This window comes from Phocoena phocoena, chromosome 10 (genome assembly GCF_963924675.1).
Source record: "Phocoena phocoena chromosome 10, mPhoPho1.1, whole genome shotgun sequence".
Taxonomy (NCBI): Eukaryota; Metazoa; Chordata; class Mammalia; order Artiodactyla; family Phocoenidae; genus Phocoena; species Phocoena phocoena.
The window spans coordinates 72,547,080-72,568,431 of NC_089228.1; the positions used below are offsets into that span (position 1 = coordinate 72,547,080).

General features: G+C 48.1%; 1 protein-coding gene across 1 annotated transcript; it reads right to left on the reverse strand.

The window, feature by feature from the left end:
- Positions 1-2,703: 2,703 nt before the first annotated feature.
- Positions 2,704-16,772, reverse strand: PRPH2 (peripherin 2). The gene is made up of 3 exons (XM_065886037.1): positions 16,192-16,772; positions 6,044-6,290; positions 2,704-3,180 (listed from the first exon to the last, which is right to left on the reverse strand). The coding sequence occupies exons 1-3, from the start codon at positions 16,770-16,772 to the stop codon at positions 2,968-2,970; spliced, it is 1,041 nt and encodes a 346-aa protein (XP_065742109.1). The 3' UTR covers positions 2,704-2,967.
- Positions 16,773-21,352: the final 4,580 nt, after the last annotated feature.

The following is a 21,352-nucleotide window of genomic DNA, read 5'->3' on the forward strand; positions in this document are numbered from 1 at the left end:
CTGACAACAGGAGCCTTTTTTTTTTTTTTAATGTAGTAGCAGGTCAGAGACCATAATTGTCATAGTGCCCCCCTCCCCCCCCCCCCACGGCCCCTGGCTAAGCTGCAAACCTGCTGACCTAGCATTATAGGTGCCCGGACGAGGGGAGGCGGGGGAGTGTGCGGAGCAAGCCCCTAATCTTATTAACCTGAATTGAGGTTACTAAGGGTTTATTGGCTGGTGGCTCAGTCCTGGGCTTGAAAATGTTGCAAGAGGCTGTGGGCTCTTGAGCTGAGGCTGCAGACACTAGGACACTTATCTTCCTAAATGTTGGGAATGAGTAGCTATTACTACTTCACTATGGAGTAATTGTTTCAGAAATAAAAGTTCTAAGGCACTGTCTTTATCTCTCACCCTTGCCCAGGGCTAGGCTGACAGGACTTGAAAAGCTGGCTGAGTCCCTTGGGAGAAATGAACCTACGTTGGCCCAAAGAAAGACTGAGGTTAGACACAAGGAAAAACCTGGTCCCAGTCTTGCTAGGCACTGGTAGATGACCAAGTGAGATGGGCAGCTTCCTCTAGCAACTACCTGGCTACCTGAGAAGACTGTGAGAATGCAGCCCACCCTAAGGCTGTGAAATGAGAGAAGAGCAATTGTGAGTTGCTGTCTGAGCACTTACAGTGTGACAGCCCTGCTCAGGTCATTTAGATAAGGGCCTGAGCTCAGGTTTCCCGCCCCTGGAGTTCCTGCTTTGCTTTTCCCGAAGCACGTTTCAAAATAACCACTTAGAGTGGAGCCCGTCCCAACCACTTCTTAAGTAGTAGGTGCTTGCTACCCTGCTCTCTGTCTCCTGCTCTCGAGACCTGGAATGGAGGACCCCCCTTCCACCGGCTCATTGCACACACACCCCTCGCTTCTGTTCTGGGACCTGCGAGTAATAGACCTTGTGAATTTACTCCCTTTGTATGAGTGCCTTGAAACTGCCTTCGATCAAAACAACCCTGGGGTTTTCCCTTCCCCAAAGTGGGAGCTGGGATGCTGAGGGAGCTACCTGCCAACCCTGTGTGGGTGGCTTAGTGCCCCCTCATTCAGCGGGTCATAATCTGCATGTTCTTAATTCAGTACGCCAGCTCCAGGCCCCCTGCACAGTCTGCTCTGAACCAACTGGTGGTGTTTATTGTGGGATCATTTTCCCCTTGATCCTCCCAACAGCTCTCAGATTCTGACCAGAGCAGGGGGGATAGAAAATGGAATTTTTGCTTGAATCACTAAATTAAGATTCCACATACTAAAATATTGAACTCAGCTCTGGTCCAAATTCTAGCAAATGTTGAGATAATTTGGATAACCTAATAGTCCCTGTTCTTGCAGATAAGAGATAGCAAGAGGGAGAGAGGTGACACCCGCGCTATTGAAACAGCTGCCGTGATCATTAGCAGTGCTACCTTTCGGTGTCAGGTTTGGTTTGGTTTTGTTAACAAATATTAGCAAGAATCAGGGATCCTGTGCTACATACATGTAGCACATACACTTAAGACAGGCACTTAACGAAAGTGATTTTCATACAATATAATTTTTAATGTCTATTGTACAGCTGTCAACAGCATCGTTACACGTGTGGACCTAGAGCAGCATTTTCTTGATGGTTCTCAGTGCTCCTGGGAGGGGAGAGCTCCGGGACCCTCATCAGAGGGGCTGACTCCCTCAGTGTTGTCCATGTGGGTCATTCCTTGGTCTCCACACTCAGAAGTCGAATTGAATTAAACCTGGGACCAAAATCTGACAGAATGTCCAAACATCTTTGATCTGGTCTTAAGCCTGAGAGAATTAGAGCCCCAGAACATACCCCAGGCAGCACCAGAAGTCTTATTTTTTCCACACTGAAAACTCCTAGGGCAGCAGTGAAATCATTCCCTCCTTCCCCTGAAAGCTTCCTTTCTCTCTTTTTCCAGAAAGAAGTAAAAACTTCTTTTGCAGTTGCTAGCATGGGAAGATGAGCTGTCTCAAAGAATCTTCTGTAATGCGGAGGCATTTGGGAAATATCGTTTTGCAGGATGGGTATCTGGGGCAAGAAGCAGGACGAAGCTCGCAGAGGACTCTGTCCTCCACTGTAGACAGTGTTGTCCGTGGGGCCTGTCACGGCACCTGTGTGGGCGTCCCAGGAGGTGAGGCCTGGTCTCCAAAGGGTGGACTCTTGTCTGATTGTTGCTCCTCTTCCACAGAAGGGCAGCCGTCTAACCCAGTGCTTCCATAGATGAGCCAAAGGAGGTCACACGGCAGTTTAGCCAGAACATGCCTACAACCCAACTCCCTCAGCCTGTGGCTCACTCCTGGCCAAGTGACTGAGGGCTTGTGAAGGTGACACAAAAGCTGTATTTTTGCTGAGGGACATAATCCCCTCTCTTTAAGTTCTCTTGTCTCATGATTGAGAATTCCTCTTTTGAGCCCTCAGTGCTCTGGAGAGACCATTACTCTTAGAAAAGTGTAACTGTCCCTCACCTTCTGTAATTACATAAAATGGCTGATGTGTCCATCTTCGCATTTGAAAAACATGACAGCGTGGCCAGTACATTTTTCAGACTCTTAAGCTTATGCATCAAGTGACACTTTGGATATAGAATGAAGCAACTCAGAGCTCAGCGTAACAGCCAACTCATAAGAAGGGAGCAGCCCTCAGGTGTAGCCAGTAGCCTCAGGGTGGAACTGAATTCCTGTGCCATGAGGAGTCATCCACTGAGAGGGCCCCCTGAGTCCACCGCGAGGGTGCGTCCTAGGGCAGTGAGCCTGAGTGGGACTCATTCACTCACACTTTGGACAGTCATTCAACGGAAGTTTTTAGGGACCCTGAATTTTAAATCCCACCATCCAGAAGAGTCTCTGTGAGACGGCCACCCTCCTTGGGAGATTCAGATTGGATCAGGGGGGTATCCGCGTTTCCTGGAGTCCACTACTTCTCAGTGCTCAGAGGGGAGGGGGTCCCGCGACCGTCAGCCAGCCTCTGGGGCCTGGCCTGCATCCACACCCTCGGCTTCCACCTGGTTACCCTTGCCCAGCTTCTTCACGCTCTCCAGGAAGGCCTTCCAGGTCTCCGGAATGCTCTTCTCCAGAAGCCAGCCCTCACTCTCGCACTCGGGGTCTTCGGGGTTGGCCACGCCTTCCAGCGCCGTGTGCAAGTAGCGCAGCCCGATGGTGATGGTCACCTGGTGTGGGGAGAGGAGACTTAGAGGAGATCTGGGAGAAGTAGCTGGGGCAGGGGTTACCAGGAAACCATGGCAGCCACCAGCCTGCTCATCCTGGGAGCCCTTCAAACAAGGTTCTGTTGGGGCTGGGTTGGCGAGGCCCTGCCCGCCCCAGCCAGGCCTGGGTGCTCGCAATCTGCCTGTGCTCCAGCCTCATCTCAGGCCCCATTCTCCTCCCTTTCCAGTCACCCTGGGTTTCTTTGGATCCTGCCCACACCCAGCCTTGCTCCTCTCCAGTTTTACCATTTGCTGTTTTCTCTACTTAGAACATTATGGGTGCCCCTGCACCTGAATTCTCCCCTCCTTGCCCGCAGGTCTCCCCCTTCCTGGGGGCATTAATCCTGGGCTCCTTCTCTCTGTGTCCACCCCCACCCCCACCCCGTTCCTGGCACGTTGCTAGGCACATAGCGGGTGCTCAGCAACTATTTATTTGCTGGACAGAATTAGAAAGTCGTCTCCTTTTCTGCAAACAGTAGTGATATACGGTTTCCCTCTACTTGTGTTATTGTGATACTAGAGCACCAGTGGGTGATTTGTTTGGATTTGCTCACTGGAAGTCACTGCAGCAGACTGGTGCCAGAATGCCTGGGTTCAAACCTCAGCCCTGGCACTTAGCCAGCCATGTGACCAGGAAACCTCAGTTTACTCATCTGGTTTGCAGATTTTCAGATGAAGTACCGCCTGCTCCATGGGCATGCTGTGATGCTTCAGTGTGTGTAGAGCATGGTACCTGGTGCACAGCAAGGATGAATAGGAATATCAGCTGTAGTTGGTTATTAGTGAGCATGGTAAGTACTGTTTCCACTTTTCTAACCCTGTATTGTGTTAGCCACTCGTTTCTACACAAAGTCCTGGTTTGCTGTCTTACACTCTTCCTTTGACGGTATAGCAAACTCTGTGAGAGGCCTAGGCCCACTAATGGAGAACATCCACCCCCTGAGGGCAGGGGTGGCCTTGATGCATCTTGTTCACCTGCTGTCCCAGCCCCTACAACAGCACCCAGTGGTGGTAGGGCCTCAGTAAACATCTGATGAATGAATGCTCTGGGAGCATTTTATAATTACAGCACTGGATGATAATAGTAACGAATCGTTTTAGGTTATTGTTGACTGAAAGTTTAATAAGATATTTTTACAGTGGAAAGACTCACCTCCAGGAAGTCCTCCTGGTGTGCGTGTACCCACTCTGATTCCTTCCTGCTTTCCTCAAGAAGGCCCCCTGTTGCACTATGAATTTTGTGCTAGGTAATGGTACTCCCTTTGGTTCATGAGTCTGATGTGGACTCATGGATTGTGAGACCCAGGAGGGCAAGGCTGAGGGCAGAATCTTATCAGCCCCCCTTGTGCCCATCACAGAGCTCTGCCCACTAAAAGCCTCAGGGGCAAAGGGAAAGGGGATTAAAACTCCCTGTTCCCAGTGAACAGTTCCTCTCCTTAAGCGGTCACTAGGTTCCTGGAAAGGTGGGTAAACTGAGAGGCAGCCAATGGAACTCCATTTTCCCACTGACTTCATTTATCCTTTCAGTCTTCTTTTCATGTGTTTTCAAGGGACGCAAACTTCTAACCTTCTAGCAGTAAGCTTCTCTCCTTATTCCACCCACATATTCCCAAGACTCTGCCTCAAGGAGCTGGTGACTAATAAATCATCATGAATATGCTTGTGTTTGCCTTAATGTGAAAAGAAGGCCTTCCTCCCCATCTCACCCCCTCAACAGGCAGTACAGTTCTGGTGTGATGTGGTAAGTTAGAAGTGGTGCGTCTCGGCTGAGAGCCCAGCTATGTGTGAGTTTCCACAGCACTAAAGATTGACTTATTTAAGGGAACCTTTCAGTGAATCTTCTCTGATGGGCAAAGTTTCCCCACCTCATGTTTCTGGTTTTGTACATTTAGGTTTTGGAGTTTGGGTTTCTGCTGTCAGCTCAAAGCATGAGCCCGTGAGTCACTCTGTGCCACCTTGGTTTACCCCTCGCTGACAGTGGGCTCTCGTTCAGCACCCAGGACAGCGCCCAGCACTCGTAGGTTTTTGAGAACTATTTCTTCAGTAAATGAATGAATGAGGGCTTGCTATATCCCAAGACCTGCAGCTACAGAGAGGAATTAAACCTAATAGATGAGATAAGATGAACCTACAAATAATTAGAATACCAGGTAAATTGCTACCAGAATCTCAAGAGAAGCACAAATCATTGACTGGACACTTTGATGTGCCTGTATCTCCTGTTTGCCTCCCAATAGTTCCAAAGCTAAATGCTGGCAGCCCCCTATAACAGAGATGTTAAATAACTTTCCGAGTCCTTAGACTCAAAAAGTGGAGACACAGGATAAACCTCTGAAACATGCAAAGTGTTAGAAGCCAGACCTAAAAGGTCACATATTATATGATTCCTTTTATATGAAATGTCCAGAATAGATAAATCCACAAGGACAGAACACAGATTGGTGGTTGCCAGGGGCTTAGGGGGAGGGGAGGAGGGGGACTGACTGCTTAACGGGTATGAGGTTTTTTTGAGGGGGCGATGGAAGTATTTTGGAACAAGGTAGAGGTGGTAGTCACACAACATTGTGATTGTACCAAATGCCACCAAATTGTTCACTTTAAAATGGTTAATTTTATGTGCTGTGAATTTCAACTCAACGAATTCTTTTTTTTACGTGACGGGACAGAAACAAAAAATAGAGGTGCTGGTATTCAAGCCTGGGCCTGCCTGCACGGCGGGCAGAGGGCTGGTTCCCAGGAGGGAGACCCAGGCCCAGCTCCACCCCATCAAATCCCAATGGGGCAGGTGGCTCCCTCTTGCCCTGCCCCCCACCAGCCCAGGGCCTACCTCAAAAAGCCAGACGAGGAGCGTCACAGCGCCCACGGAATTCATGAGGTTGCTATAGTAGCTCAGCAGGGCGGCCCTGCAGCCGCGCACCCACAGGTTGAGCTCCTCCGTCTGGTGGTCATAGCTGTAGTGTGCAGAGTTGTTGGTGAGCTGGTACTGGATACAGGGCCGTGGCGAGCTGGGATTGCAGCAGCTGAAGGGGACTCCATCCACCAGGTACCGCCCATCCACGTTGCTCTTGATGCGACTGGAGGAGAAACAGACGGCCTAAGACCAGCTTCTTGAACTTCTCACCAGGGGCCAGCTCCTCCCATCCCCCACCTCTGAAAATCTGGAATATTCATTCATTCATTTGCTGTCTTGAGAAATATTTACTGTACACCGACTATGCGCCAGCCACCGTTCTAGGTGCTGAAGATGGAGCAGTGACCCTAGAGAGCCAATGCCCCAGCCTTCCTGGAGCTTATGTTTAGAGGGTTAAGATAGATGATAAACCAAGAGGCAAGTAAATAAGGAACATACGTATTCTAGCCCTTGTGGAGCAATGGAGATTCAACAAAACCTAACAATGACATTTCAAGAATCCTGTGGGCCTGCTGATCCTGAAACTGCCTGGCGTTTACGTCCTGGAAGCCTCTGAGCAATCTTTGGTAAAACTAAGATCCAGAATGCTGTTCACCGTACTGATTTGCCAGAGGATGGCCTGTTAGAGGTTCAGGATTTCTTCAAGGTCCTGGATAACTAGCGGTATAGATAGTAAAGAAGTCACAAGTTGGGGCATTTAGACAAGAGTGAGTCACACACATGGGAAACGTGTTCATTCTTTTATTGCCCATTGTTTTAACCTGACTGAATACAAGACCGACAAGAGCACTGTACTGGCAATTGCTAGGTGTGTTGGAACATGGATGTTGCACTGTGGACAACATTTAACACCGGCCTGCGGAGTGCTGCATTGTAAACTGCAAAATAAAGACTCATTTTTTAAAAAAAATCAACCACTCCGTGCTGCCAGGCCCTGGCATGCGGTGATTTCTTGGGTCTGTGCCAAGCTGGTAGGAAGAGTAGCAGGACAGGTGGTGACTGTTGAGACAAGACTGCCTAGCATTCATGACCATCAACTTCAGCACCCAGCCCCACTCCCCAACCTCATCTCCTCCTTACAGATCACTGGGGACCAAGGTCCCCTCTGGCCAGATCACTTCTGCTCAACAGATGTTTCCAGAAGGCCTGCTCTGTCCCTGGGCCTTTGCAGGAGCAGAGAATGGGTCTTTGCCCATGGCTTGCTCTCCATACACACTGACCTCTGCCCCCAGCCGGGTGGGAGCTCCGTACTCACCTGAAGGATGCAACTTGCACAACTTTTGCATCTCTCCACTTATACATATATTTGCTTAGAGCACACCATACATTCATGCAGGTTCAAAATTCAAAAGGGGCAGCCATCGTTATAATGAAAATTCACTCCCTCCCCATCAGGCGGACTGGGTATGTTCCATCTGACCTGTTCGTGGTTACCCAGGCAACTTTACATATCAAAATTAATGGAGGGAATTCCCCGGCGGTCCAGTTGTTAGGACTCCGCACTGTCACTGCCAAGGACACAGGTTCAATCCCTGGTCAGGAAACTAAGATCCCACAAGGCACATGGCGCAGCCAAAAATTTAAAAAAAAAAAAAAAGATTCATGGAGGTGCACACTTAGGATTTGCACCCTTGACTGTGTACATGTTATCTCGAGTAAAAAGGGTTTTTTGTAAGTTGCACATGATGCATTACATAATAGCAGCAGACTTTTACAGCACAAGGATAGGGAGCATGTAATTGTTCATAATAGAAATTGTTTCCAACAGTGTTCATTGAAATGGTAATTAATTATACTCTTAAAAAAAAACATGTTTGTGTTCAACTTCTAAATAAAATACCCTCAATACAAAAAAGTCTCCCACTCATTCTTGTCCCTTGGCCCCCAAGTTCCCTCACTGTGGCCAGCTCTGTCTGTCCTTTCACAGAAGCTTCAAGCATGGATAAGCAAGCTCAGATTTTGCAGAGTTCTTATTCTTCCTGTATGTTTGTTTGTTTATCCAAATGGTAGCATTATATACACACTGTCTTGAATCATTTTTTTTCCCTTAGCAATACCTTAGAGTTTTTTGTTTTGTTTTGTTTTGTTTGCGGTACGCGGGCCTCTCACTGCTGTGGCCTCTCCCGTTGCGGAGCACAGGCTCCGGACGCACAGGCTCAGCGGCCATGGCTCATGGGCCTAGCTGCTCCACGGCATGTGGGATCTTCCCGGACCGGGGCACGAACCCGTGTCCCCTGCATCGGCAGGCGGACTCTCAACCACTGCGCCACCAGGGAAGCCCCCGCGAGATCTTTTTATATCTGTCAAATGGAGAGTGTTCTCCAGGTTTTAATGAGGTGCATGGTGTCCCCCTTGTGCAGATGGCCCATAGGGTACTATCCATTTCCTATTGATGGACATTTGGGATTTTCCCAGTGTCTTGTTTTTTTTTTTTTCTTTTCTCTTTTTTAACTTATTTATTTATTTAATTTTTGGCTGCATTGGGTCTTTGTTGCTGCGTGTGGGCTTTCTCTAGCTGTGGTGAGTGGGGGCTACTCTTCATTGCGGTGCGTGGGCTTCTCATTGCGGTGGCTTCTCTTGCTGCGGAGCACGGGCTCTAGGCGTGCGGGCTTCAGTAGTTGCGACGTGTGGGCTCAGTAGATGTGGCGCACGGGCTTAGTTGCTCCGTGGCATGTGGGATCTTCCCGGGCCAGGGCTCAAACCCGTGTCCCCTGCATTGGCAGGGGGATTCTTAACCACTGTGCCCCAGGGAAGTCCCCCCAGTGACTTGTTAATACAAACATGGACATGGGTCATTTTGCATATTGGGAATATATCTAGAGGATCAATTCCTAGAAAAGGCATCTCTGAATCAAAGGGTCCACCTGTGATTGCACCCGAGCTCTGCCATATTTCTCCTCTCAGGGGTTGTACAGTCACACCCACACCAGCCACACCCACATAAGTCCTGTTTTTGATCTTTGCCAACCTGACAGATGAAAAATAATATCTCAGAGTTGTTCTGATTTCTGTTTTTCTCATTATAAGTGAAGTTAAGTATCTTTTGATGTGTTTAAGATCCATTTGTGGTTTCTTTTCAGTGAACTGTCTGCTGATCGGTATGATTAAGACCTGAGGAAGGCTCTGAAAAATGTGGCCTCCTTGGTTCCATAACGGTCCTCGCCTGGGTTATGGCGACCGTATTTCCACACACCCTGTAGTCCCTGCCCTCTGTTTCATGGACAGAGCCCACTGCCCAGAGAACAGCTGGCCCTGGATGCACAGGTGATCCAGGACCAGGACCACAATAAGAGCAGGACAGCCTGAGTTTACTCCTGGTTCATCCCTCTGGAAAAATTCCTTAACCTCGCCAGGCCTCAGTTTACTAATCTGTAAAATGGAGTTGACATAAGAGTTGTATGAAGGGATCCACGTAAAGAGGCTAAGAAGAGTGCTTGGTACGTACTAAGTGTGTAAGACATGTGGACTCCTGGGCTAGGGCTGGGAAGGGTAACAGAGCAAGAGACCTCAGGTGAGCTCTGTGTGTCGTCGGGGAGCAGCTGTGACAGTGGAACAGACCACATGACACCGCTGGGGAATAGTCTCTTGTGCGTGGGTGGTGTGGCCTCTGCCAGCTGTGGAGAAGAGTGCCTTCTGTGACCAAGACTGCAAGGCCAGGGACTTCCCTCGTGGCGCAGTGGTTAAGAATCTGCCTGCCAATGCAGGGGACATGGGTTCGAGCCCTGGTCCACGAAGACCCCACATGCCACGAAGCAACTAAGTCCATGCGCCACAACTACTGAGCCTGCGCTCTAGAGCCCATGAGCCACAACTACTGAGCCCGCGTGCCACAACTACTGAAGCCTGTGCGCCTAGAGCCCATGCTTCTCAGCAAAAGAAGCCACCGCAGTGAGAAGCCCGCTCGCCACAACTAGAGAAAACTCACGCACAGCAACGAAGACTCAATGCAGCCAAAAATGAATAAATAAATATTTTTTAAAACTTAAAAAAAAAAAGACTGCAAGGGCAGAGCTCAATGCCAGCCTGAGGCAGGGGCTGTGAGACATTTGTCCAATGACGGGAGTGGCTGCTGCTGAAGCTCAACTGCACTGAGCGCCATGGGAGCAGCTCTCCCTGCACAGCCCCGCACGGCACCTGGTTCCGCTGGCTGGGGTGGTCCTGGGTGGTCCCAGTGGGAGGACTGGAGCAGAGGCCCTTCAGCTTGGGGCTCCCACCCCTTCCTGAGGGACGAGCCAGCCCTGCCCAGGACTGAGCAGACGTAGTCTCCTACCCCTATGACCAACCCCAGCGGGCCTGGTCCCCAAATGCAAACACTGTTCGTCCCTCTTCCTGACCTGCAGGCTGTCCCTGGAGTCCGCTTCCACCTGCACAATGTCCCACCTGGGCCATTCCCAGTGTCCCCATGGAACGGAGTGGGTAGAGCACAGAGAGCTGGCCTTTGAGTCTCAAATATGCATCTGTGAGCTGTGGACTTGTGTGAGGTGCGATAATCACACCCCCTCTCAGGGGCTGTGGGAGGTTTAAATGAGGCAGTAGGAGGATGCACTTGACACAGGCCCTATGAGAATGCTGGCTCTTCCCCACTCATGGCCATCTGGGGGGGACCCTACAACCCACCAGGCTGTTCTACAGAGGAGGAAGTGGGGCCCAGAGCAGGGCAGGGCCTCACACAAAGTTACACAGTAAGTGGAAGTCCAGCCCACAGCAGTTGCCCACCCCTCCCCTCAGAGTTTCCTCAGAGCCTCTCAGGTCCTTCCTGCCTGTTGGCTTTTCTAGCTAAACTTCCTGGGAAAGTGTGAGTTCTCTCCCCTGTTCCCTGTCCCAGGAGCCCTTCCTTGTCCAGCATCATCTCTCCTATGCACTCTCCAGGTGTCCCTAAGGTGGGGTGAAGCCTACAGATCTGCCTCATACTCCCTGAGGCAGGGCTGTGTCTTCCCTCCCTCAGAATGGGGACCCTGAGGGTATGCCTGGCTTGGTGGACATTGGGGTTCCCCCAGACCCCCAGCCTAGGACCTCTTGGGGTCCCACATCTCTGAAACTAGCCCTCCCTCTCCATCAGAAGCATTGTCTTGTTGACTTAGCCCTTGCCCTGGTTCCAGCCACAGATTAAGGCTCCACTCACCCTCTTAAGACAAAGGCAGAGGAGAGCTGCTTAGGTGGTGAGCTGACTATTTCTATCAGAGTATTTCCCAGGCTACAAATCTCTGCTCAGGGCTCACCAAGGCTTGTCAGGGTCTTAATTAAGATAAGGCTTTCTTTTAGCCCACTCTCCCACAGCCAAGCTACATATGACTTGGGAAAATCATCATGTTGGAGTTTTCCTGGAAAAAGCAACATAATTTAGTAGGTGAATCAATAAGGAAAGCCATATGGAAATGAGCAGAGGAGGGAGCCAGGAGTGTAACTGATAATGTGTCAATCCCCAACCCGAATGCCAACTGAGTGACACCTGTGGAATCTTGGCAACTCACTTGACTTCTTTCTGTGAGCCTCAGTTTTCTCACCTGAGAAAGGACAATATAAGTCTCTGACGGGTGTGGTGGTGATTAATTGAGATAATACACATAGAGCACCTGGTATACAACAAGTGCAGTATTAGTATTTCTTTGAAATACTAATAGTATTTCTTTTCTTTCTTTTTTGAGTAGTCACTGGATATAAAGAACTGCAGGTGGTGATGGAGGACACAAGAAGGAGGGGACCCAGCCCTGCCCTAAAGAAGCCCCAGTCTGAAGGGAGACACAGCACTGCTTTCAGGGAGAGCCAATCCGACGGGAGATCTAGACAGCAACAGAGAGTCCTGTCTTATCGGGAGAAATAGGCCTGACCTGAGGGAGCCCCAGTCTGAGGAGAGACACAGCCCCGCTCTCGGGGAGCCCCGGTCTGAGGGGAGACGCGGCCCCATCCTCGGGGAGCCCTGGTCTGAGGGGAGACGCAGCCCCGCCCTCGGGGAGCCGCAGCCTGAGGGGAGAGAGAGCCTCGTCCTCAGGGAGCCCCAGTCTGAAGGGAGACAGCCCTGCCCTCAGGAATCTCCTAGGCCAAGGTCCAGAATTCTCTAGGTATCCATTAATTGTTTAGGAAGAGGGAACAGGTGTCATAGCCTGTGGGTTCCGTGGGAAGGACAGTAAAGTGAGAGCTTAGTGCCAGCTTCTTTCTCAGACTGAGGGCCCCAGGCCAGGCTTTCCTGGCTGACAGTTCCTTCAGGCTGACAGTGCCAAGACCCCTGAGCTGCTTCATGCTCTGCCTTTCACCCCAAGACACTGAAGCTCAGCTCATCCTGAAAACAGGAGGAAACTTTAAAGGAATTGTTATAAACTGGCTGAAGACCTCAGGTGCCTCCTGGTGTGATGCAGTAAGGTACCCATAGCAGCACCCTAGGGGGTGCTTTTGCCAAAACTGAACCTGAATCCAGCCACACCTCAGCCCTGACTACTGGTTTACAGGGAAATACAGATGAACACGTTAGAAGACAGCAATTGGCTACAATGGCCCAACCCCAGAATGTGGGAGATTCTGCAGGACAAATGGCCGACTTCCTCCAAGACGCACATGGCATGAAAAGGTAACTATTTAGAGTAAGAGACTTAGGAGACCAAACAACCAAATGCAAAGTCTGGTTTAGATCCTGATCTGAATAAACCACCTGTAAAAGACATCTTGAGACAATCAGAGAATATTGAACCCAGGCTGGGTATTAGACGATAGTAATGTCAGTAGGCATTACTAACATTGTGCTTCTGTTAAAAACAAAAAGGCAATAAAGCAAACCCTCCTCATCTGTTAGAAATTCCTCCTAAAATGTTTACAGGTAAGAGGAAACAATGCCCTGGATTTGCTTCTTAATACTCAGAAGGGGGAAAATGTTATGGGGGAGCGAGGGTACATGGGGATTTGTTATAATCTCTCTACTTTTGTGAATGCATGAAGTCTTCCATAATAAAAGTTGAAAATGAAAAAAAAAAAAAGCAGCTCTGGTGGTTAAGAATCACAAATCTATATCCCGATATCGTGCTCTGAAGACTGAGTCAGTGAGGGAGGCAGCATTCCTGGACTCCTCCCTCTGAGGGCCTCCCCCAGTTATAACAGAGTGTCCCCGCCCACCCCCACCCCAGGACCACCAGGCTGGGGAGGGAGTGAGAAGGGAAACACAGATGCAGGAGGATGGAGCACAGCATGGCTCCACGTGCCACAGCCCACGAAAAGCCTGGGCCGGGGGGAGGGGGCAGTTCTGACTTCTGTGGGGCCCCAGGATGATCTGAGACCCTGGCACAGAAGGACCAGAATCCCATCACGATCCACAGGTGTTTGTAGAGCTTGTATCTTATCTGCCCACACCTTCCGCTGTCCCTCTGGAGGAGGAAGAAGAGAGCAAGACAGAGAGAGGAAGAGGGAAGACCTGAGGCCCCTCCCCACCCCAACACCCTCCAGCTGTCGGAGAACAAGCCCTCATCTGACACCGACTCGGTATGAGGCAGAGTGGAAAGAGCAGAGTCAAAACCTGGCGCTCCCTGCAGTGGGATACCATCCCGAAAGAAGAAGGAAAGGGTGCTGATGCGTGCTGCAACGTGGATGAAATCGGAAAACGGTACGCTAAACCAAAGAAGCCAGAGCCCAAAGGACAAATATTATAGGATTCCATTCAAATGAAATGTCCAGAACAGGGAAGCCTATAGAGACAGAAAGTAGAGTAGTGATTACTTGGGCCTGGGGGCAGGGGAGGCCGGAGTGAACACTGAAGGGTGCAGGGTCTCTCTGTGAGGTGGTGAACACATTCTAAAATCAACCTCAGTATCAGTTGCACAACTCTGGGAATGTACTAAAAACCGTTGAACTGTACACTTGAAATGGGTGAGTTGTATGGTGTGTGGAATATATCTCCATAAAGCTGGTTGGTTGGTTTTTCCAAAAATTTGCCCCACACCCCCAACCTCAGCTTGCCACTTCCTGCTATGAGATTTTAGGAACATCCCTCAAGCTCTCTGAGGTTCAGATTTCTCATCCACAAAATAGAGATTAACAGTAAAAACAACAAAAATACAAACCCCCCAGGAGAGGTTTTGTGCACACCAAATAAGGGCCTTTTTCCTCCTCAAAGACCCAGCAACTTAGCAACAGGGCAGGCTGGGGTTGGGGTGGGGTGCGGTCAAAGCCTTGTAAATTCTTGTAAAAAATCTTGAATTGTTCCCACCTGATCTCCACGTTTAGCTCAGGAGCCTTCAGGAACCAGCTGTTGACCGTAAATATTCCCCTGAGAAATCTCCAAAAACCAGCCGTCCCTCCATGCTTGTCCAAGCTCACAAGTGCCAGGCTCAGTTAGGGATGGTCAGTTCCTCTTAATGTTGTGACCATATTTGTGTGTGTGTGTGTGTGTGTGTGTGTGTGTGTGTGTGTAGCAGAGAAAATTTTTTCCTAATCAATGGAGTTAAGATTGTTTCACACCAATAAGTTGGTATGGGGCATTGAGGTAATTTTGATCAAGTTTAATGTTTGCCTGAAAATTTGGATATGCCGACCATTGGGAGTGGAGCAGCCTGGAGCATTTCTCCACCCTGAGACAGAAGGGGATTTGGGGATCACAGAGAGATCTTGTAAGTCTCATCAAGGACTGACTCTGTGCAGAAGACGATCAAGGAAAATGACAGAGGAGAAGATGAGAAGCCCCTTCCCGTCCATCACAAAGGCTAGTTCTACCCTCAGCTTCTGTTTCCCCCACTCTCCCCATCCCCAGGAATCCTGCTTGTCCCTCTGGCTTCACACCCTCCTAGGGCAACGCATATAAATCATGCCACTTTGTGCTGTCCCTGAGGATCTGTCCCCTAGGAAGGGCAGAGTGGTTTACAAGCCTCCTTGACAAGGGATTTGTAGCAGTAATCCCCACCCACAGAGAAAACAATCCCAAGCAGTGACCTTCAGTCTGACTTCGCTTCCATCTGAGGAGCAGCTAAGCTAGCCATCTGGGGTTCACCGGTGTTGTCTGGGCTTCAACCATGTCCTGATGCCAGTGTGCCCAGCACCCAAGGTGCATGTCCCCTTGGACTCACCAGCCTCACTCAGAGGATAAACCAGCTGGATGAACAATTGAAGCCCTAGCCTCAGGCAGGGAATGGGTAGAGTTGGACAGAAGGAAGAGGTGAGGGAGAGCCACTGGCTCTGGACAGGCTGACCTTTCCCTGGAAAACGACTCAAGACCCGCAATGGTGGGTCTCTGGGAAGGGGTATGCTGGGATCAGCACAAAGGGTGAGATTCTCTTTCTCACCAGCACCTCCCTCCATCCGCCGCTCAGGATTTTATTTTTACACATGCCAAGAACACTTTAGAAACACTTTATCGAGTTGCACTATCATGATTTAAGTAGTAAACACCAGCAGGCATTTATTGAGCACCTGTTGTATGCCAGGCTCTAGACAGAGCTAGGAGGTGACCTCCAAAGTTGTGTATTCTGGTGCCTTCCTTTAAAAGATGGGCTAGCAAAGGCCCAGGGCATCAAATGACTTATCCAAGATCACCATCTAATTAACAACAGAGACAAAACTACAGCCTAGACCCCCTGACTGCCCCATCCTCTGCTCTTTCCACCGTATCCAAGGACAAACACCTTGAGAATGGTTGCTCAGGGTTGAAAGGTTGGAAAACAAGGGAACCAACCCAGAAATTTATGCTTTTAGGACCGAATGCACTCACTTTGAGTGAATGAGACAAGCAGCCAGATGAAGTCTCAGTATATGTGATCCATGAATTCCCTCCTCCCGAATGAAGCAGACACACGGTCCTGGCTGGGTCTCCCCCTGGTGACCCCCATTCAAATAGTTTCTGTAACTTGACACTTTCCTCCCATCTTAGCCAAACATTAGGTTGAACCATATGAAGTTGCTATTTTTATCGCTCAAAAATGATAGAATATTGACAATTCCATATGGTCCAACCCAATACACCCTCCCACGCAGTAATAAGTTGTGTACACAGAGCACCCCATGGGGAGGAAAATGCACTGGACAGGGGGAGTCACAGGCTCGTGTCTCCGTGTCCCCATATCACTCCGACCCCAGGACTGGAGGCTACTCACTCTTTGACTTCTTTGGAGGAAAAGTCCAGATAGCGGTTGCTGATCCACTGAATCTCAAACCAGTCCCGAAAGCCGTTGTTGCCACAGCACTTGAACTCAATTTGCAGCGTGTCGATGGTCTTCTTCATGAAACACCTGCCTGGGGTGTCTGTGTCCCGGTAGAACTTCATGCCATTCTTGAGCCCGTGGGCCAGCGTGCTCTCCAGGGAGCCCCGCAGGAGGAAGCAGCAGAGGGCCACCAGGAAGAGGACAGTGTTGAAGAGGACACACACGGCCAGGTATGGCTTCAGCCAGGGCTTCCACTTGGCGTACTTGGCAGGGTCCAAGGCGTCATAGCAGATTTTACCCGCCAGAGAATTGAAGACACAGGACAGCACCCCCATCCCTATCAAGGAATTGGGCACAAAATGGCTCTCGGAATTGTCCATCATGTCGCTTCGCTTCCTGAGTTCAATCTTTAGGAACAGCCCTAAGCCGAAGATGATGATACCAGCCAACACGGAGAGCCAGTTCATGAGCCAGAGCCCTTGGGCCAACTTGACCCGCTTCTTCTGGTCAAATTTGACTTTCAGCAAAGCCATACTTGCAGAGTGCAGTCCAGGCAGCCTCTCACTCCTGACCTCAGTAAGCCCGGAGCCTGAAGACTCAGGGCCTTGGGAAGGGTGCAGATGGCCCAAGCTGCAGGGAGCTGCTCTGGGGGCTGCCCATGCTGCGTCCCCTAGCCTGGGACCCCTGTTAACTCACTAGTGGGAGCAGGGGCCTCAGAGTCACAGCTCATGAAGGGGCCAGTCCTCCGCGTGTCGTTTCTGCAGCTCCCTTCCCAGCAGAGGAGGGACAGACTGAAGGCTGCAGATTAAAAGTGGGATCCACAAGACATCTTGCTAATCTCTTTAGTCAGGTTCATCCCATTAGATAAAGCCGTGCCAGTTTCAGAACATGGTCAAGAGGAACCTCCATGGACACCCTGGAGCAGAGAGCTCTGGGTTCAGCTTGAAGAATCAGGAGTAAAAAAGACAAGACTGGGCTTCCCTGGTGGCGCAGTGGTTGGGAGTCTGCCTGCCAGTGCGGGGGATGCAGGTTCGTGCCCCGGTCCGGGAGGATCCCACATGCTGCGGAGCGGCTGGGCCCGTGAGCCATGGCCGCTGGTCCGGAGCCTGTGCTCCGCGGCGGGGGAGGCCGCAGGGGTGAGAGACCCACATACCACGAAAACAAAACAAAACAAAAAGACAAGACTGGCCAGAGAAATGGGCTTTATCTGGAGGTCTGACTCAGATCACATCATGTGTCTCCCCAGAGCATGTTTCTGGGCCAAACTCCTTCAAAATTTGAAACTTTCTAATGGGACAAAAGACATCATTATCCAAGTTGAAAAACAAATGACAGATTGGAAGAAAATATTTGCAACATGTAAAAAAAAGAATGAATAAGCAAAAAAAGAAAAAAAATTAACTGCCACAGTTCCACATCAAAAAAAAAAAAAAAAATCATCAACTGGAAACGCAGGCAAAGGAAAGGAACAGGTGATTTATAACAAGCGAACCTGGAAAGTCCAAGGATCTGGAAAACTTGTCAATCTGAGTAGGACAAAGGGCAATGCAATTAAAACAATAATAAAAGACCAAACTTGCACATCTGTCAAAATTCTATCACCAATATAAACAAAGGTAGTAGAAATGAGATATACATTCTTGATGAGTCTGTAAATTTATTATTATTTTTAATTTATTTCTTGGAGTAGTTTCAGGTTTACAAAAGAAATTGAACAGAAAGTACAGAGCGTTCCTAAATACTGCTTTCCCCCAACCAATTTCCCTATAATTAACACCTTGCCCTTGTGTGATACATTTATTACAATTGATGAATCAATTTTGATACATTATTAGCTAAAGCTCATAGTTTACATTAGGGTTAACTCTTTGTGTTGCATGGTTCTATGGGTTTTGCCAAATGCATAATGTCACGTTTCCACCATTATATCATATAGTATCGTACAGAATATTCTCACTGCTCTAGTAACCCCTGTGTTCCACCTGTTCATTCCTCCTCCCCTCCCTGCCCAATCCCAGGCAGCCACTGTCTCTATAGTTTTGTCTTTTCCGTATCATATTGTTGGAATTGTACAGCATATAACCTTTTCAGGCTGGTTTTTTTCCCTTTGCAATATGCACTTAATGTTTCTCCATGTCTTTTTGTGGCTTGATAGCTCATTTCTATTTATCGCTGAATAACATTCCATTAATGTGAATGTACCATTGTGTGTTTATCAATTCACCTATTAAAGGTCATCCTGATTGCTTCCAATTTGGGGCAATTATAAATGAAGCTGCTACCAAAACTCTACTATGGAGGTTTTTGTGTGAACATACGTTTTCAACTCATTTGGGTAAATACCTAGGAGTGCAATTGCTGGATCATATGGTGAGATTATGTTTAGCTTTGTAAAAACCTGCCAAACTATCTTCCAACGTGGCTGTATTATTTTGCATTCTCACCAGCAATGAATGAGAGTTCCTGTTGCTCTACGCCCTAGCCAGCATTTGGTATTGTTAGTGCTCTGGATTTTAGCCATTTTAATAAGTGTGTAGTGGCATCTCACTTGTTTTAATTTGCATTTCCCTAATGGCATACGTTGCAGAGCATCTTTTCATATGCTTATGTGCCATCTGTATATCTTCTTTGGTGAGATGTCTGTCCAGCACTTTTGCCCACTTTTTAATTGGATTATTTTCTTTCGGTTATAAGTTTTTACAGACTTTTGGGAGAGTAATTTATCTATCTCTATTAAAATTTAAAATGCACATTGCCAGTGATCCAGCAATTCCACTTCTCAGAACAGCCTGTGTATAACCAGAAGCCGTTTTAAGAAGAAACTGATCCTGTCCTCAAATTCATGTCCACCAAATACCAAGGAAGTCTTCATGATTAGAATAAGAGGCCCATGAGCTCAAGGCAGTAAGAGGGTCAACTCTCCAACCTGGAATCTCCTTTCTTCCCTATGTGTTTGTTGGGTCCCACTATATTCACCACCTACACACTCCTCTTTAAGATCTCCAAATCACTAAGTAAAATCGAAGGAGTATTTCTCCACATGTAGAGGAGGTGTGAGAACAAAGCAACGGGACCTGACTTTTTTGTCCTCCAGCGTAGTCACCTCGGAAAACAAAACACGTATTCCACTGCTGGACCCAAGTCTAAACTCCCATTTGAGAGTGATTTCCAAGGCCAGGTTCTGAGCCATTTGGGGAAATCTGTCTTGTTATTTTATTGTCAGACCACATTTTGAGTCAAAAACAGTATTACCCAGAATGATCACTCTTCTAACAGCCAAGATTCAGCTTCTACGTAGCTTTGGACCTTCAAAGGATTTCAACTCTTCATCATCAGAGACATTGAATGTAATTTGATACATTAGCTAATAATGTATCAAAATTGATTCATCAATTGTAATAAATGTATCACACAAGGGCAAGATGTTAATAGAACGTCCTCCAAGAGAGGACGTTTAGACAACCAGAAGTACGACCAGATTTGTACCTCATATACACAAAATCTGAGGATAACTGTCCCAAGAGAAAAGGGACATGAAAGAGTGTGAAGCTGTCTCAGAGAATCTCTTAGGAGCACACATGCATGTGAGACAATCAGAGGGAAGGAGAAGAAAGATTTGCTGAAGAAAACAGAAACAAAAGTTAAAAATAGTTCTACAGGGATAAACCAATTAGTCAAGGACCTCTTTCTCCTCAAATGACCCAGAGGCAGGGTTGAGTCTATGGCAAGTCTGTGGATGCCCCCTGGTGGCCAAAAATATAATGACTTCAGTGGATGGGAAAGGGAGATTTCACCTCTCAGGCTAGCATCTCTGAGGATGTTAAATTATGTAGAAAGGCAAAAGAGAAAGACCAGACACATCAGAAATGTCCCTGGCCAAACTTTTCAAGTAGGAAGCAAGGCAGGATACGCTGAGGAACGAGCCAAGAAAAACAGGCTGCAGAGGAAGGAATAATGCATCCCTGCTGGAGGATGGGGAAAGCTGGCTACCTCCCCTGCTGGACCAATGGATGTAAGTGTTGACGCTATAAATCTATTACAAAGATAATAGAATAGGTTAATTGAATTAGGGGTGATTAGTTTTTCTTCCTTAGAATTTCCTTTCATGTTATTATAATAATGGAATGAAAATAATGAAATAGTACATTTAAAACAAAAAAATAAAGGAACCCAAGAGATCATCTCTCTGGACTTCCCACCCAAGGAAGAATGAGGCACAGGTTGGCTCTTTGAAGAATTAACTGACTCTTGCTTTCTTAACCTCTCTCCCTTGTCATCCTGACTTCTCTTTACTCTTTTTCCTTCTTCCTTCCTTCCTTCCTCCCTCCCTCCCTCCCTCCCTCCCTCCTTCCCTCCCTCCCTCTTTCTTTCCTTCTTGCAAAGCAACAAAAACCTTTTCTCATGAATTTTTGCCCTCCCTCTTTCAGGTATAGTCCTGGTTACTCCTCAGAATGAAGATCAAACAGAGCCATTAGAACCAGTTTAAAATGGAAAATTCCATAATGAACACAAACTCCAGTTTGATAAGAACAAGTCAAGATCATAAGGACTGTTTATGAAAGAATATTTCAGAAAGAGTTAAAGAGCAAGAAAATATCCCTCTGAGTGTCCCTCTGCAACAGCCAGCTAACCCAAAAGCTTGACCTGGACCTGGCTTGCAGGTATAATGTCCCCGAGCTTTACAGCCAAAATGTAAACATCTCCAAGATAGCAGAGGAGTTCAGTGTTCCTCCCACAGGTGCCAATCTGAGTGGAAGAGTGAGATTACACCACTTGATATCACTTGACACATATTTAATTGTTTGCTGAATTTAGACTAAAGCAGGAAGAAGACAGAAGTGAAAATAGTAACTAAGCAGGTTCGTTTTTATGTATCTCAAAGGAGAGTATAAGCATTTGGAAAATAGTCATCTTAAGGAACCAATTATATACAATCTTTGACTAATTAAAATTAATATGAGTAAAAAAAGTATAATGCTCAAGTGAACATTCTCCCTCCCCCATATTCCCTCCCCCAGCATAAAAAATAGAATATCACCAGCACCATGGAGCAACCTGGGTGCCCCTCATTCTGTACTCCCAGAGGTAACCTAAATTTGGTAATTATTCTTCT

What these genes read in the sequence shown, in the direction of transcription:
- PRPH2 (XM_065886037.1), bottom strand. Translation starts at nt 16,772, where the DNA reads ATGGCTTTGCTGAAAGTCAAATTTGACCAGAAGAAGCGGGTCAAGTTG. An exon ending in TCCTCCAAAGAAGTCAAAGA is followed by an intron (nt 6,291 to 16,191) that starts GTGAGTAGCCTC and finishes TTTCTCCTCCAG; the next exon opens with TCGCATCAAGAGCAACGTGG. An exon ending in TCCTCGTCTGGCTTTTTGAG is followed by an intron (nt 3,181 to 6,043) that starts GTAGGCCCTGGG and finishes TCCCCACACCAG; the next exon opens with GTGACCATCACCATCGGGCT.